Source organism: Erinaceus europaeus, unplaced genomic scaffold (genome assembly GCF_950295315.1).
Source record: "Erinaceus europaeus unplaced genomic scaffold, mEriEur2.1 scaffold_612, whole genome shotgun sequence".
Lineage (NCBI taxonomy): Eukaryota > Metazoa > Chordata > Mammalia > Eulipotyphla > Erinaceidae > Erinaceus > Erinaceus europaeus.
Window position 1 is genome coordinate 60983 of NW_026647595.1, and position 15689 is coordinate 76671.

Genomic DNA, 15689 nt, shown 5'->3' on the forward strand with positions numbered 1-15689 from the left:
TGTCCCCTGAAAAAACACAAGTCTTCTGAATTTTCTGTAAACCATGAAGCAGCAAAGTGAAGCCCACCATGTCCACCTTGCCTGCACATGCCATGTTAATGTAGACACGCCACAGTGGCCATGCTGCCCCCATCTCAAACAAACTAGTTTAAAAAAACATACAAAAGAGTTTTTGGTTGAAAGACTACATGTCTTTGAAAAACAGTGTGATCCTCAACAGTGCCTTTTAAAATCTTCAAATTCATATACAAAGCCTATCATGCTCTCTTCAACAACTGACTGTCACTTAGAATGGATAGGCTTGGGGCTGGGTAGTGGTGCACATGGTTGAGTGCACATGTTACAATGCACAAGGACCCAGGTTCAAAGCTTTTCCACCTGCAGGGGGAAAGCTTTGCAAGTAGTGAAGCAGTACTGCAGGTGTCTCTCTGTCTCTCTCCCTCTCTATCACCCCCTTCCCTCTCAATTTCTGGCTGTCTCTATCCAATAAATAAAGATAATTTAAAAATGAAGATAAAAAAGAATGGATAGGATTTTAAATTCAGTTCAAAGAAAATCACAGGGTTTTTCATTTGGGGGAAGGGAGACTTGAAGTTGCTGAAGTAAATGACGTTTTCCTTCTGGCAGGTGGCGAGTCGGGAACTGAACATTCCCTCATCGTATATACACCTGTCAGAAACAAGCACAGTCACTGTGCCCAATGCAGTCTTCACCGCGGGCTCCATGGGGACAGACATCTTTGGCAAAGCTGTACAGGTGACTTTGCTTCCATTGCAGTTACCCAGTGTCAGTGCCAGGAGGAAACTACTTCTACACTTCCTTTGTGGAAGATGAAACTGAAGCCAAGGGAGGTCAAGTGACTGGGCCTAAGGTTGCTCAGCTAATTAGCGGCAGAGCCAAAGCTCCGTGCAAATGGTGGTGCTGTGTCAAGTACGACTAACAGCTGGTAGTAAACTAAACATGAAACATGGGGAGAAAAGCTAAGCATCAATGGAAACAAACTAGGAACGGAAGCTCCCAAAGATGACAGAGCAGTCGACATTTCCATGTTCTGAATAGCAGTTTAGCCTCAGAAATGTATCAGTCAACTAAGAATTGTTATCTCATATGTTACTGATAATTAGCTTGGTTTGGATGCTTCACCATTTTGGTCTTTATAGTTTAAAAGTGACCTTTATGGGAGCCAGGTGGTGGCACATCGTGTTAAGTGCACATAGTACGAAGCGCAAGGACCTGTGCAAGGATCCTGGTTCAAGCCCCAGCTCCCCACCTGCAGGGGGGATGCTTCACAAGTAGTGAAGCGGGTCTGCAGGTATCTATCTTTCTCTCCCCCCCCTCTGTCTCCCCCTCAATTTCTCTCTGTCCTACCAAGTAAGTGGGAAAAAATGGCTTCCAAGAATAGTTGATCCATAGTACTGGCACCAAGCCCCGGTGACAACCCTGGAAGCAAAAAATAATAATAATAATAATTGCCTTTAGCTCTATGGAGACCTTGCCTAGCTTCATATTCATATGTCTTTAAACAACATAATAAAAAAATAATTGGGGTGAGGGTATAGCATAATGGTTATGCAAAGAGACTCTCATGCCTGAGGCTCCACAGTCCCAGGTTCAATCTCCCGCCCATCATAAGCCAGTGTTGATCAGTGCTCTAGTTAAATTTAAGAAAAAATAATTTTAAATAAATTAAATAAGTAAAAATAAAAAATAATTTTAAGTTACCACTACAGAATCCACAAGAATATTTCTTCCTTCAAAAGTTTTCCATATGTTACTCAAATTCATGAAAGCTTGCAAGACTAGGAACCAGGCTTACAAAACTGATTGTTTGAATTTACTTAAATCGTTAATATTTTGTTGTTCCCTGTGCCTTTTATTTCTAATGACATTTCAAATATTTCTTCTTAGAATGCCTGCCAAATTCTTATGTCCCGTATCCAGCCAGTCATCAATAAAAACCCTAACGGAAAGTGGGAGGAATGGGTGAGTGTTCGCTCTATTACTCCTGCCAGGAACAAAGCAACCTAAATCAATCAAAGTCCTAAGTGCCTGGGCCACCTGGAGTAAGATCCATGAGGGGCTAGGCAGTGGCACACTGGTTGAGTGCACATTTTGCAGTGCACAAGGACCCAGCTTCAAGCCCCTGCTGTCCACCTGCAGGGGGAAAGCTTCATGAGCGGTGAAGTAGGGCTGCAGGTGTCTCTCATTCTCTCTCCCTTTCTATCTCCTCCACCCCTTCTCAATTCCTTTCTATCTCCATTCAAAAATAAATAATTTAATTAATTAATTAAATGATGTAAAAAAAAAACAGATCCATGAAACTTTGCCATGATTTCAAACTATGCTTTCTCACAGAGCGTGACTCTGAAGAGCTCAGATACACAGGTGCTTCTCACAAGAGCACTGAGCATGCAGGCAGGCAGCCATCCTAACAATCAAGGGTTTCACTGGTGACCGTTTAGTGGTGCACCTTGTATCTAATGTTTTTCTTGCCATTCTCCAGCTCTCACTGGTTAACTCCAGCAGGGGAGCCAACATCTGGAGACATCCAGCTGAATTACTGGAGGGAAAGGGGAAACTCAGAATATACCCACATGAATATGCGTAATGCGTGTACTTATCACACATAGACATACCTGTGGACTTGGTGTTCTATACACGTCCAGACTGATGGCATTATTGCACATATGCATACCTGTGACTTAGTTATGTTAGTATAACTTAGTCTCTTCCCTAATTTAAAACCAAAAAAGGGGAAGCTCTGTGGTGGCGCACCTGGTTGAGCACATATGTTACAATGCCCAAGGACCCAGGTTCGAGGCCCCAGACCTCACCTGTAGGGGGAAAGCTTTGTGAGTAGTGAAGCAGTGTTGCAGGTGTTTCTCTGTCTCTCTCCCTCTTTATCTCCCCTTCCCTCTTGATTTCTGGCTATCTCTATCTAATAAACAAAGATAATGAAATTTTTTAAATAAATTCAAGCTGCAGAACTCATTAAAACAAAAAAAAAGGGTGAAAAGTAATAATGTTCACACTGTGCAACCTCCCACCCAAAAGCACCTCCCTTGAGGGACACACCTTCTGACATGTGCTCAGATATCTCTCTTGAGGTGAATGTGTGCTCAGAGTTTGGTACAAAAAAGAGGAAGCAAGCCCAGCATGGAGGGTGTTTTCCATTGCTTGCCCTCGTCTGATGTTTCCTTACCAGTGTTCATCTCTTTCAGATTGGAAAATGCTTTGAAGAATCCATCAATCTCTCAACAACTGGATATTTCAAGTAAAGGGCGTTTTCAGCCTGGTTTAGACTACCCCTGGGCAGGGGTTGTGTGAGCCTGAGCAGATGTCAGGAGAGCTCTGCCTGGTGTGACCTCTTCAGCGAGGGTTCTGGGGGAAGACAAGGGACAGCTCACCAGCCAGGAGGGCCACCGCTGCCTGACCCACCCTAGAAACTTCATCCTGGAGGGAAGCAGACCTTCTCTCCATGCCTGCTAGAGCATTCTTACAAATCCAGGGCTAGGGAGACAGTGTAATGGTTATGCAAAAGGACTTTCATGCCTGAGGCATCAAAGGTCCCAGGTTCAAACCCCAGCACCACCATAAGCCAGAACAGAGCAGTGCTCTGGTTTCTCTGTGTGCATAGATTTCTCTCTCATTAAAAAATTAATTAATTTTAAAAAGAGAGAAAGAACTGTTGTTGGGTGTTGGCGCACCTGGATGAGTGCATGTGTAACAATGCAAAAGGACCTGGGGTAGAGCAGCCCCCACGCCTCAGTCCCCACCTCCGGGGGAAATCTTTGCAAATGGTGAAGCAGTGTTGCAGGTTTCTGTTTCTCTCTGTTTCTGTTTCTCTCTGTCGCCCCCTTCCCTCTCCATTTCTGGCTATCTCTATCGAATAAATAAATAAAGATAATAATTTCTTTTAAATCCTGCCACCATGCCCCCCTCTCAGCCCCACCCCCCACAGAAAAAAGGCAGGAGACTGTCAGTCACAGTGCTGTCCATCAGTCACAGTGCTATCCTCTTCCGTATCTCCAGGATCCGTAGCCCCGCGGGCAGCTAGACCACTAGGGGAAAATGCCTTTTCTTTTCACTCCTGTCTTCTATTCTCAGAGGCTTCCAGGTGCATATGGACTGGAAGAAAGAGGAAGGTGAAGCTTATCCCTACTGGGTATATGGCGTATCTGCTTCAGAGGTTGAGATCGACTGTCTGACCGGGGCTCATAAGGTAAAGCATTCACATTCACCATCTCCATCCTATAAACAACACCACCTCCTGCTTCTTATTCCATAAATAAGACTCAAATCACCCAACCTTCTGTCCTTGGGAGAATCAGAGACAGCTATGTGACTGTGGTTAAATATTGTTTTCTGGGCCAGGTGGTGGCGCACCTGGTTAAGCACACACTACAGTGTGCAAGGACCGGCATTCAAGTTTCTGGTCCCCACCTGCAGGGGGAAAGCTTCAAGTGGTGAAACAAGGCTGCAGGATTCTCTCTACCTCTCCCTCCCTCCCTCCCCTGCCCCTTTCAATTTCTCTCTACCTCTATCCAATAAGAAATACAATTAAAAGGGAGTCGGGCTGTAGCGCAGCGGGTTAAGCGCAGGTGGCGCAAAGCACAAGGACCGGCATAAGGATCCCGGTTCGAACCCCGGCTCCCCACCTGCAGGGGAGTCGCTTCACAGGCAGTGAAGCAGGTCTGCAGGTGTCTACCTTTCTCTCCTCCTCTCTGTCTTCCCCTCCCTCTCTCCATTTCTCTCTGTCCTATCCAACAACGACAACAACAATAATAACTACAACAATGAAACAACAAGGGCAACAAAAGGGAATAAATAAAATAAAAAATAAAAAAATAAAAATAAAAGAAATACAATTAAAAATATAAAAAATATATATTATCTTCTGAAAAACTAACCTCTCACATTCTGTGTTCCTGTTTGGTGTAGCTCCTGAGAACTGACATCTTCATGGATGCTGCTTTCAGCATAAACCCTGCCCTGGACATTGGCCAGGTGGGTGAGACCACAACCGTCCCCACAGGGACAATGGGAAGATCAGCTCCCACTTCTCTAAACGCTGTTATCCTGGTGCAAGCTTTCTGAGATGTCATCTGTCATACAATATATAACATGCACACACAGATAAAATAGTGAAGGACAGAGACACAGATGAGTAATAAATACGTCTTAAACATTAATAGATCAAATGTGGAGAGAACTTTCAAGGAAAAGCAAACACATCATTTGGTGGCAGGCTACATGTGATTTATTCTGTTTTATGTTTCTCCATGATTTATAATTTTTTAAAATTTCTTTATTGGGGGATTAATGGTTTATAGTTGATAATAAATACAATAGCTTGTGCATGCATAACATTTCCTAGTTTTCCACATAACAGTTCAACCCCCACTAGGTCCTCTGCCGTCATGTTCCAGGACCCGAGCCCTCCCCCTACCCCAGAGTCTTTTACTTTGATTCAGTACACCAGATTTCTAATTTTCGATGAACACTGGGTGTTCAGTTAAGAGATGCTGTGTAAAAGCATATGTAATAGTTGCATAATAATAATAATAAGCAGACTAGGAAATTGTAATGGGAAATGAAATACTTGAACATAACTTTCCCCTTTTGCTCAATTCAATTCTGATTTTCATCTCAAAAATCAATAGCATTAGCCCACCCAAAGCCCCCATTTTTTTTCTAGTCTATTTTCTCAAGATGGGGTTGATGAACCAGTCCCATTAATCCACCCCAAACCTGCCAGCATGCTGCCCAGTGAGTGTGGCCAGGAAGCTGGCCCGTAGTCTACACCTGAGTAGGGATCTAGAGGTAGAAAGCCTGGCAGGAAGCCCAAAGACAGGAGGTGCTTGCATGTGCAGACAGCTCCCCTCCCCCACCTAGACCTAAAATCCTGCTGCACCTGGATGGGTCAGTGGGCTTTATAAGGAGCAGCTGCCTTAGTCGCTTCACACTTCTCAAGCTGTGGTGCTAGGTCTCTGCAATAGAGGCACCTGTAGGGGCTGCTGGAAAGGTGGGCACTGACCCACGTGGGTCTGTGCGTACTGTGCCAGCCTGGAGCAGGAGGAGGAGGCAGAGCACAGCTTTAAACCAGACCGCTGCTCAGCTCTGGATTATAGTAGTCGGTATTAAACTTGGGAAGAGGAGGAAAGGAGAAGAAAGAGGAGAAAGAGGGAGAGACAGAGGTGGTGGGGGTGGAGGAGGAGGACAACTCAGCACTGGATCATAGTGGTGGTGGGTACTGAACTTGGGAGGCGAAGGAAGAAGAGAGAGGGGAGGTGGAGGAGGAGGAGCGCTGCCCAGCTCTAGTTTATGTTGATAGTGGGTATTGAGCATGGAAGGAGAAAGAAGAGGAGGAGAAGGAGTTTTGGTTTATGGTGGTGTTGGGTATTGAACCTGAGACCTCAGACATCAAACTCTTTTTGTATAACCACTATGCTATCTCCCTAGGCCTTGCTTGGAATTCAGAATATACATATTTAACCTGAACCTGAAAGTCACTTTAAGTCTCAAGTCTGAGAACCAGGCCTCTCCCTCCTCCCTTACTCTTTACCCCTCCCTCCCTGCCCCCATCATCCCCACCTCTTTATTGCTCCTACAATCAGGAAAACTCTAATTTGTCCCATTGAAAAAGGAAGGGCAAGTAAAAATGTGTTAGACTGAAACTTTTCTGTCTTTTTCAAGCATTTGGAAACATCAAAATATATCCTTTAAATGTTATCTTATTCCTAAGTTGAGCACTTTAAATAAAACTCAAACTGTAGCTCTCTTTCAATTTTTATAACACCCAGGAAGATGCTCCTTTAAAAACACACCTCAGTTCTCCTTGAGAACATAACTCCATAAATATAATTCAACTTGACTCTTAATAAAAAAAGATGTAATTAAAATATTTAAATTGATTAAAATATTCATTCCAGTCCACCTTATTTAGCATTGGTCTATTCTCTATAATAATCTATAAAGCAAAAAAAAAGGAAGAAACAAAGAAAGTGGGCCAGGCGGTGGCACACCTGATTAAAAACTCACATTACAATGTGCAAGGCCCCAGGTTCAAGCCCCCGGTCCCCATCTGCAGGGAAAAGTTTCACAAGTGGTGAAGCAGAGCTGCAGATGTCTCTCTGTCTCTCTCCCTGCCTCCTCCTTCATCTCAATTTCTGGCTGTCTCTATCCAACAAATAGATAAAGATGATAATTTAAAAAGAGAGAGACACATACCATAATAAATGTGTTCTGATTTTGCTTATTCTAGCTTGTGTCCCTTTATTATTAAACTTTTTTCATATAATTCAACAAATTATTGATCATATATGTTTCAGGCATGATACAAAAACACAGATTACAAGAAGACCAGATTTCAGTGTGATTTATAATCTGGCAAGAAGGGATGAGAGCAGAAGAGTGATGTGAAACTGAAAGAGGTGAATGAGGAAAATGCCTATGAGAGACTCTCAGTTGAGACATGTGCCAAGATGCAGTGAGCTTGAGTGAAATAGTTCCTAGATCTACCCAAGGAAGAAGAAGGAGCCAAAAAGCTCCAGAGAGGCAACAGTTCTTCACTGGGAACTTAGAGGGTGCGAAGGGGTTTGCCAGATGGGTAAGTTCATGTAGGGAACAGTGAGGGGCACTGGTGGTGGCCTACCCAGTAGAGTGTGCATGTTACAATGCACAAGGACCCAGGTTCAAGCCCCAGATCCCTACCTGTAGGGTAGGAAGCTTCACAAGTGGTGAAGCAGTGCTACAGGTCTCTCTCTCTCCCTCTCTCTCTCTCTTCTTCCTTCCAACCCTCTCTCCCTTCCCTCTCAATTTCTCTGTTTCTATCCAAAAATAAAGAAACAAATAAAAATTTTAAAGTAGGGGGACAGTAAAAAGAGTCAGAGAAACTGTATTTGCAGAGATCTGGGTTTCTGAATGAGCCTGGTGGATCCGAAAGGAAAGTTGTGCAGGAACTTGGCAAGTGGAGACTTGAGGCATGAAGCCTGAGCAGGAAGGGCTGGGACAAAGCCCAGCAAACCAGCAGGCACAGGCTCTGCAGAACCTTTTTTTTTTCCCCATTGTGGGATTAATAGTTTACAGCAGATAGTAAATACAATAGCTTGTACATGCATAACATCTCCCAGTTTTCCACATAACAGTTCAACCCCCACTAGGTCCTCCTCTGCCATCCTGTTCCAGGACCTGAACCCTCCCCCCCACTCCCACCCCAGAGTCTTTTACTTTAGTGTAGTACACCAGCTCCAGTACAAGTTCTGCTCTGTGTTTTCCCTTCTGATCTTGTTTTTCAACTTCTGCCTATGAATTAGATCATCCCATATTCATCTTTCTGTCTCTGACTTATCTCACTTAACAAGATTCCTTCAAGCTTGATCCAGGATGGGGTGAAGGTGATTATTTCACCATTTTTAATAGCTGAGTAGTATTCCATTGTGTGTATAGAGCACACCTTTCTCAGCTGCTCATCTGTTGTTGGACACCTGGGTTGCTTCCAGGTTTTGGCTATTACAAATTGTGCTGCTATGAAGATAGCTATACACAGATCTTTTTGGATTTGTGTTTTTGCTTCCTTAGGATATATCCCCAGGAGAGGAATTGCAGGGCTAGGTTGGTCCACTTCCAGCCTTTTGAGAATTCTCCAGACTGCTCTCCACAGAGTCTGGACCCACTAACATTCCCAGCAGCAGTCTGCAGAGCTTTTATGTAAAGTTCACAACTGTGCTTTCAGGAATGGCCCAGAAATCCACTTCCATTTTCTTCCATATTGGAATATTTCTTCTACCAATGCTATAGGCTAATAAACTGAACTTGTTTGCCAATAGATTGAAGGAGCATTTATCCAAGGCATGGGTTTATATACCATAGAAGAGCTGAAATACTCCCCAGACGGTGTGCTTTACTCTCGGAGTCCAGATGACTACAAGATCCCCACTGTCACTGAGATACCAGAAGAATTCTACGTCACTTTGGTGCATTCCAGAAATCCCATTGCCATCTATTCATCCAAGGTAAGAAGCCAAGACCTCCACATTCACCTGCCAGTGCTGCCACAACAAACACCACCGGCATGGTGGCTTCAACAACAGACATCTTACTCCCATTTCTGAAGTCTGGCAGCCAGAGGTTCAGGCTTGACCTCCCCTAGCACCTCTCCATACCTTGCAGATAGTCACTGTGTGTGTGCTCTCTCACTCTCTCTTTTTTTTATTATTTCTTTATTGGGAGGTTAATGTTTTACAGTACAGTAAATACAATAGTTTGTACATGCATAACATTTCTCAGTTTTCCACACAACAATACAACCCCCACTAGGTCCTCTGCCATCCTGTTCCAGGATCTGAACTCTCTCCCGCACCCACCCCAGGGTCTTTTACTTTGGTGCATCTTTATTATTTTTTTTAAAAGACACCAGTCACCTTAACTCAGTCACCACTTTAGAGATCTTATTTCCAAATATGGCCCACATTCTGAGATACCAGAAATCAGGACACGGATTTGTTGGGATGGACACTTTAACATATATAACCTTTAACATATATAACCTATTCTTTCAGGAATAATGGGGAGTAGGGGAGAAGCATAAGGGTTATGCAAAACACTTTGATGCCTAAGACTCTAAGGTTCAGTCCCTGGCACTACCATAAGCCAGAAATGGATAGATAGATAGATAGATACCCTAGAGAAATAATGATATGGCTCACACAGTAGAGAATTCACTCTACCATGTGTAGTAAATTAGCCTCAAGTCCAAAGAGTACCCTGAAGGCTTTGGTTTGAGGACAACGGCTTCAGGAGGAATAAAACTTCTAATCGTCCCAATATTCTCATGTTCTGGGTCACTGTCATGAAAGACTTCAGGAAGGGCCCCACACACACCCACATGAGCATAAAGATAATTCAGAGACACTCAGAGGCTATCAGACTAGAAGAGTGAGTGAGTGAGTGAGTGAGTGAGTGAGTGAGTGAGTGAGTGAGTGAGTGAGTGAATACACACAAATCTTAAAGTATCGTTTCTGACTGAGTTGCCCTCCATGCAGGGGTTGGGTGAGGCTGGAATGTTCCTGGGGTCCTCCGTGCTGTTTGCCATCTATGACGCAGTGGCTGCTGCCCGCAGAGAGAGGGGACTGACAGAGACCTTCACCCTGAGCAGCCCCGTAACACCTGAGCTGATCAGAATGACATGTGTGGATCAGTTTACTGATATGGTGAGTGAGGGTGTAAGGAGAGGGACCTTGCCTGACCTATCAGCTTCATAGCCATGGATTTTTATATCCTGAAAGAATCACAAACAGCAGGGTGGGGGTATAGCATAATGGTTATGCAAAGAGACTTTCATGCCTGAGGCTCTCAAGTCCCAGGTTCAATCCCCTACACCACTATAAACCAGAGCTGAGCAGTGCTCTGGTAAAAAAAAAAAAAAAAAAAGAATCACAGACAGTGAGCCAGGTGGTAGTTTGCCCAGTGGAATGCACACAATACGTTGTTTAAGGACTCCTGGTTGCCGCCTGCAAGGGGAAATCTTCATAAGCAGTGCAGCAGTGCTGCAAGCATTTCTCTGTTCTTCCTTCCTTGTCTCTCTCTGTCTCCCACTCTATCAAAAAAAAGAAAGAAAGAATTGCCACAGGCAGGCACTGAGCCCCAGTGATAGCCCTAGTGATGAGTATGAAAATTTTCATTTTTGTCACCACTCTTGACTTCCTATATTTTCGAAAGCAAATGCAAAGTGAGTGAACCTGGAAGGATGCCAACTGGCACTTTGGTGCTGGACACAGAATGATAATTCATATTTTACTTTATTATTTTTAATTTTTTATTATCTTTGTTTATTGGACAGAGACAGCCAGAAATTGAGAGGAAAGGGGGAGATAGAGAGGGAGAGAGAGAGAGAGAGAGAGAGAGATCTGCAACACTGCTTCACCACTTGCAAAAGCTTTCCGCCTGCAGTTGAGGACCAGGGGCTTGAACCTGGGTCCTTGGGCATTGTAATATGTGCACTCAACCAGGTGCACCACCACCTGGCCCTAACTCATATTTTAAAGAGATGTGAAATTGTACCCCTGAAACTTAAGTAGCCTCGGAGAGCAGATGATAGCACAGCAAGTTAAGCACACATGGCGCAAAGCACAAAAACCAACCTAAGGATCCCAGTTTAGGCCCCCGGCTCCCCACCTGCAGGGTGTTAGCTTCAGAAGCGGTGGAGCAGGTGTCTATCTTTCTCTCCCCCTCTCTGTCTTCCCCTCCTCTCTCAATTTCTGTCTGTCCTATCCAACAATAACAATAATAATAAGGGTAACAAAATGCACCAAGCCCCAGCGATAACCTTGGAGCCAAAAAAAAAAAAAAAAAACCACTCAAGTAGTCTCATAAACTAGCTACTGCTATCTTCTCTGGTTGACTGAATCTCTTCAAAGTGGACGGTTTAATCGTTTCAAACTCCTCCTAAAATTCACTCAGTCGAGTCAGTGCTAACAGTCAGTAGACATCGCTAAAAAGGTCTTTAAATGTGTCATCCAAATGCAGTTGGGAGCTAGCAAGAGAGCTTCCCTGGGAAGATGTCTTCTTGGCACAGTCATATGACCCAGTTACCAGCCCTGCTACACCACGTGAGAGTGCTATAGCACTAGGAAACTTCAGGGCTGTGGTGGCTATGCGCTCTCTCTCTCTCTCTCTCTCTCTCTTTGTCTCTCTCTTTCTCTCTCCTTCCTCCCCTCCCTCCCCCAACTCCCCATCTGAAAAAGCTAACCCAGAACAGTGAATCCTCAGCAACAACAAAATAAAAATACAGTAGGTGCGGTATTTTGATGACTTCATAACTAAATAGGATTAAATATATATTTGATCTGGTTGATTTTTTAAAAGTGTTAAGTAGAGGCAGGAGTAGATAGCATAATGATTATGCAAAGAGACTGTCATGCCTGAGCCTCCAAAGTCCTAGGTTCAATCCCCTGTACCACCACCAGGCATAAGCCAGAACTGAACAACAAAAAAATTGTTAAACAAATTAATGAAAGTATTCAAATGAAAATATCAAGACATTGGACATGCCAGGGCTGGGTGGTGGTGCACCTGGTTAAGCACATATATCACCATGTGCAAGGATCTGGGTTCAATCCCCTGCTCCCCACCTACAGGAAGGACATTTCATGAGCAGTGAAGCAGGTCTGCAGGTGTCAGTCCTTCTCCCTCTCTCTCTCTCTCTCCCCTCCCCTCTCAATTTCTCTCTGTCCTGTCAAAGAAAAATAGAAGGAAAGACAAGAAAAAAAGAAAAAGCAAATGGCCACTAGGACAGTGGATTTTGCTGTTCAGGTACCAAGCCCCAGAGATAACCCTGGTGAAAAATTACTTACTTACTTAATTAATTAATTAAGTAAAATTTTAAAAGGCCCTTGACAAGCTTTATAATCATACACTAAAAACCACAAGTCCATTATCAGAGATTATTCCTGCACTGTGGGTCAGAGGATTAGACTCCCCATGACGTCAGGCCTTTGAAATCACAGGGCTTCTGAATAAGATGTATCTCACCCCAACCATGAGAAGAGGGTGAGGACAAGATGTGTGACTCGGGGGTTGTATAATTTTGAAGAGAGTAAAAGGAATGCTGATGTGTCTGGAGCCGGGAGGTGACTCAGCAGCAGTGCAATGCCTCCCTCGGGGTCAGTCCACACTGCTGCATGAAGGGGTAATCTATTGCCCTTATCTTTTTCTCTCTCTCATAAGTATGTTTTTGTTGTGTGTTTTTTAGTTTTCTGACTTTTTTATATAGTAGTTATTTGATTAATAACATCTTTCCTTGTTTTGATCTTTATTTTAGATTCCCAGAGATGATCCTTCAACATTTACACCTTGGTCCATCCATGTGTCTTAATCTCAACTTTTCTTAGAAAATGCTGGTATATATGTGATCGACTTTAGAATTTGCAGACCTGAACAGAATGTAGGTTGGCTCACACCTCTTAAGAATGACTTTAGCATCTTTTAATTATTCTCTGGGATTTAGGTCACTGTATGATTGATGTTTAGAATGAAATGTTTTCACCAATAGGTATAGTGAAGTTCAGAATCAAAACTTTTTTTTTTCCATTCTTATTATCCCAACTACGGACCTCGCTGTACTCTAACACTCAGCAGTGTTTTCATTCCCTGTGCCTACTCAAGAGACCACTCCAGTTTTGCTCTTCAGACCTCAGCTCACCCTAGAAACTCTTGAGGACTCAATTCTGCAAAGCCTGTGAAGTGCTGGTAGTAACTGGCTCACCTGGGAAATCCATGACTCAAGGTGCTCACAAGTTTTCTCACTGTGAATACTCTCATCCTGGCCGATTTGAACCCATCTGCGTGAGGTCTCTGGGAGTGAGTGGGGAGACATGCCTGAGGCCAGCTCATGCTCTCCTGACCCTCAGCCCTGAGTTCCCTCACTCCCTAGTGGTGTGTCTAGACCAGATCTAGGGAATAAGCCATCCAGAGGCTCCAGCTGTTTCTACCTGCCCTGAGCCCTGCACCTGTATAGAACTTCTTCAATGGCAAACCACAGCCAAGGTCCCTACTGTGCCCCAGTGTCTAAAGATAAATTCAGTGCCACCCTCCTTCTGCCATATCTACGAGACACAGACTCCTTAGCACTCTGTTTTAGTTACCTCTTAGCTTTTTTTTTTTTTTTTTTTTTTTTAATGAGAGGGATAGGAGGAGAGAGAGAAAGAACCAGACATCATTCTGGTACATGTGCTGTCGGGGTTTGAACTTGGGACCTCATACCTTGAGACTTCAACACTTTATCCACTGTGCCACCTCTGGGATTACCCCCTTAACTATTTTGTATTGTATTTTTCTGAGGAAATTGAGTCTTATGTCAGAGAAGATGTTCAGTTCTCCTAAGGTTTGAAGGCATAAATAAAGAGCTGAAATCACTTGTCAGGGATCTGTCTGTATTTATTAATAGTAATTCTGGTGTAGAAAAATAAGCACATAGCAATTGTTTATATGTTTTTGAAGCCAGATTGGAAGAAAAGAATACTGCTGGAGAGGCCGCTCTTAAAAAAATAAAAGGGGGGCTGGTGGTGGCATGCCTGGTTAAACACATATGTTACAATGTTCAAGGACCTGGGTTTGAGCCCACAGTCCCCACCTGCAGGGGGAAAGCTTTGCGAGTGGTGAAGCATGGCTGCAGGTGTCTCTCTGTCTCTCTCCCTCTCTGTTTCCCCCTACTCTTTCAATTTCTGGCTGTCTCTATCCAATAAATAAATAAAGATAATTGAAAAGAAAAAAGACTCGTCAATCAAGGTCACATATTCTGAAAAGGTATGCGTGTTAAAATATCTGAGTACATCTAATAATCTAAATTCCTTAGGATCAGTATTGAGAATCACCATGTGGCTCTATTTAGGGTTAAACAAGTGAGAGCTTCATTCATAAAAGCAACTATGCAGCTTTCTATTCCTTTTCCAGCCATAACATCGTCTCCCCAGACAATAACTTGGATCCACCTAAATATCAGATTTCAGGCTCGGGGAAAAAAAAAAAAACTAGTATAGCCATAGGCCCTTTGGAATATAACTAAAATATGCCCACTAGCTATCTACAAAATGGAGGACCCCCTAATTCTTCATCTGCACTATTTCAGCCTTTAGGTTCATGATTGTTCAACAATTTGTTTGGCTTTGTATGTTAACTCTCTTTTCAGCCACCAGGTTCCAGATGCTAGCATAATGCCAACCAGACTTCCCTGGACAGACAACCCCACCAATATGTCCTGGAGCTCCGCTTCCCCAGAGCCCCACGCTACTAGGGAAAGAGAGAGGCTGGGAGTATGGACCAACCTGTCAACACCGATGTTCAGCAGGGAAGCAATTGCATAAGTTAGACCTTCCACCTTCTGCATCCCACAATGACCCTCCCAGAGGGTTAAAGAATAGGAAGCTATCAGGGGAGGGGATGGGATATGAAGTTCTTGTGGTGGGAATTATGTGGAGTTGTACCCCTCTTATCCTATGGTTTTGTCAATGCTTCCTTTTTATAAATAAATTTTTAAAAGAAAAAGAAAAAAGAAAAAGAAATGGGAGGGACCAAGAAGAGGACTGGAAGTGAGGGCTAGGATGACAATACTTTTCTCCTTAAAATATTTAAGGGGGCTGGGCAGTAGCACAGCAGGTTAAGCGCACATAGTATGAAGTGCAAGGACTGGTGTAAGGATCCCCACCCATGGGGGGGGAGTCACTTCACAAGTGGTGAAGCAGGTCTGTAGGTGTCTTTCTCTCCTCCTCTCTGTCTTCCCCTCCTCTCTCCATTTCTCTCTAATCTCTCCAACAACAGCAGCAGCAGCAACAGCAACAACAATGGAAAATATAGCTTTCAGGGAGCAGTGGATTCGTAGTGCTGGCACTGAGCTCCAGTGATAACCCTGGAGGCAAAATAAATAAATAAATCTGTCCCCACCTGCAGGGGGAAGGCTTTGTAAATGATGAAGCAGAGCTGCAGTTGTCTCTCTGTCTCCTCTATCACCCCCTTCCCTCTCGATTTCTGGCTGTCTCTACTCAATAAATAAATAAATACAGATAATAAAAAATGTCTTTAAAGAAAAATATTTAAATCTTCTGCTCTTTATGCTTTTTTAACTGAGGCATAAGTATCATGTGCCATTATATTAGCATCAGGTATAAGACAATGATTTGACATCTGTGTACATC

The 15689-nt window shown here is 43.6% G+C and overlaps 1 protein-coding gene across 1 annotated transcript in view; it reads left to right on the forward strand.

The window, feature by feature from the left end:
- Nucleotides 1–13916, forward strand: part of LOC103121600 (aldehyde oxidase 4-like) — a 73992-nt gene extending 60076 nt beyond the window's left edge. Inside the window, exons 26-33 of the mRNA XM_060184151.1 lie at nucleotides 628–756; nucleotides 1909–1983; nucleotides 3222–3274; nucleotides 4108–4222; nucleotides 4942–5007; nucleotides 8829–9014; nucleotides 10044–10211; nucleotides 12821–13916. Coding sequence (XP_060040134.1) covers nucleotides 628–756; nucleotides 1909–1983; nucleotides 3222–3274; nucleotides 4108–4222; nucleotides 4942–5007; nucleotides 8829–9014; nucleotides 10044–10211; nucleotides 12821–12874 — 846 coding nt within the window. The 3' untranslated portion in view covers nucleotides 12875–13916. The remainder of the gene's footprint in view (nucleotides 1–627; nucleotides 757–1908; nucleotides 1984–3221; nucleotides 3275–4107; nucleotides 4223–4941; nucleotides 5008–8828; nucleotides 9015–10043; nucleotides 10212–12820) is intronic.
- The last annotated feature ends 1773 nt before the right edge of the window (nucleotides 13917–15689 follow it).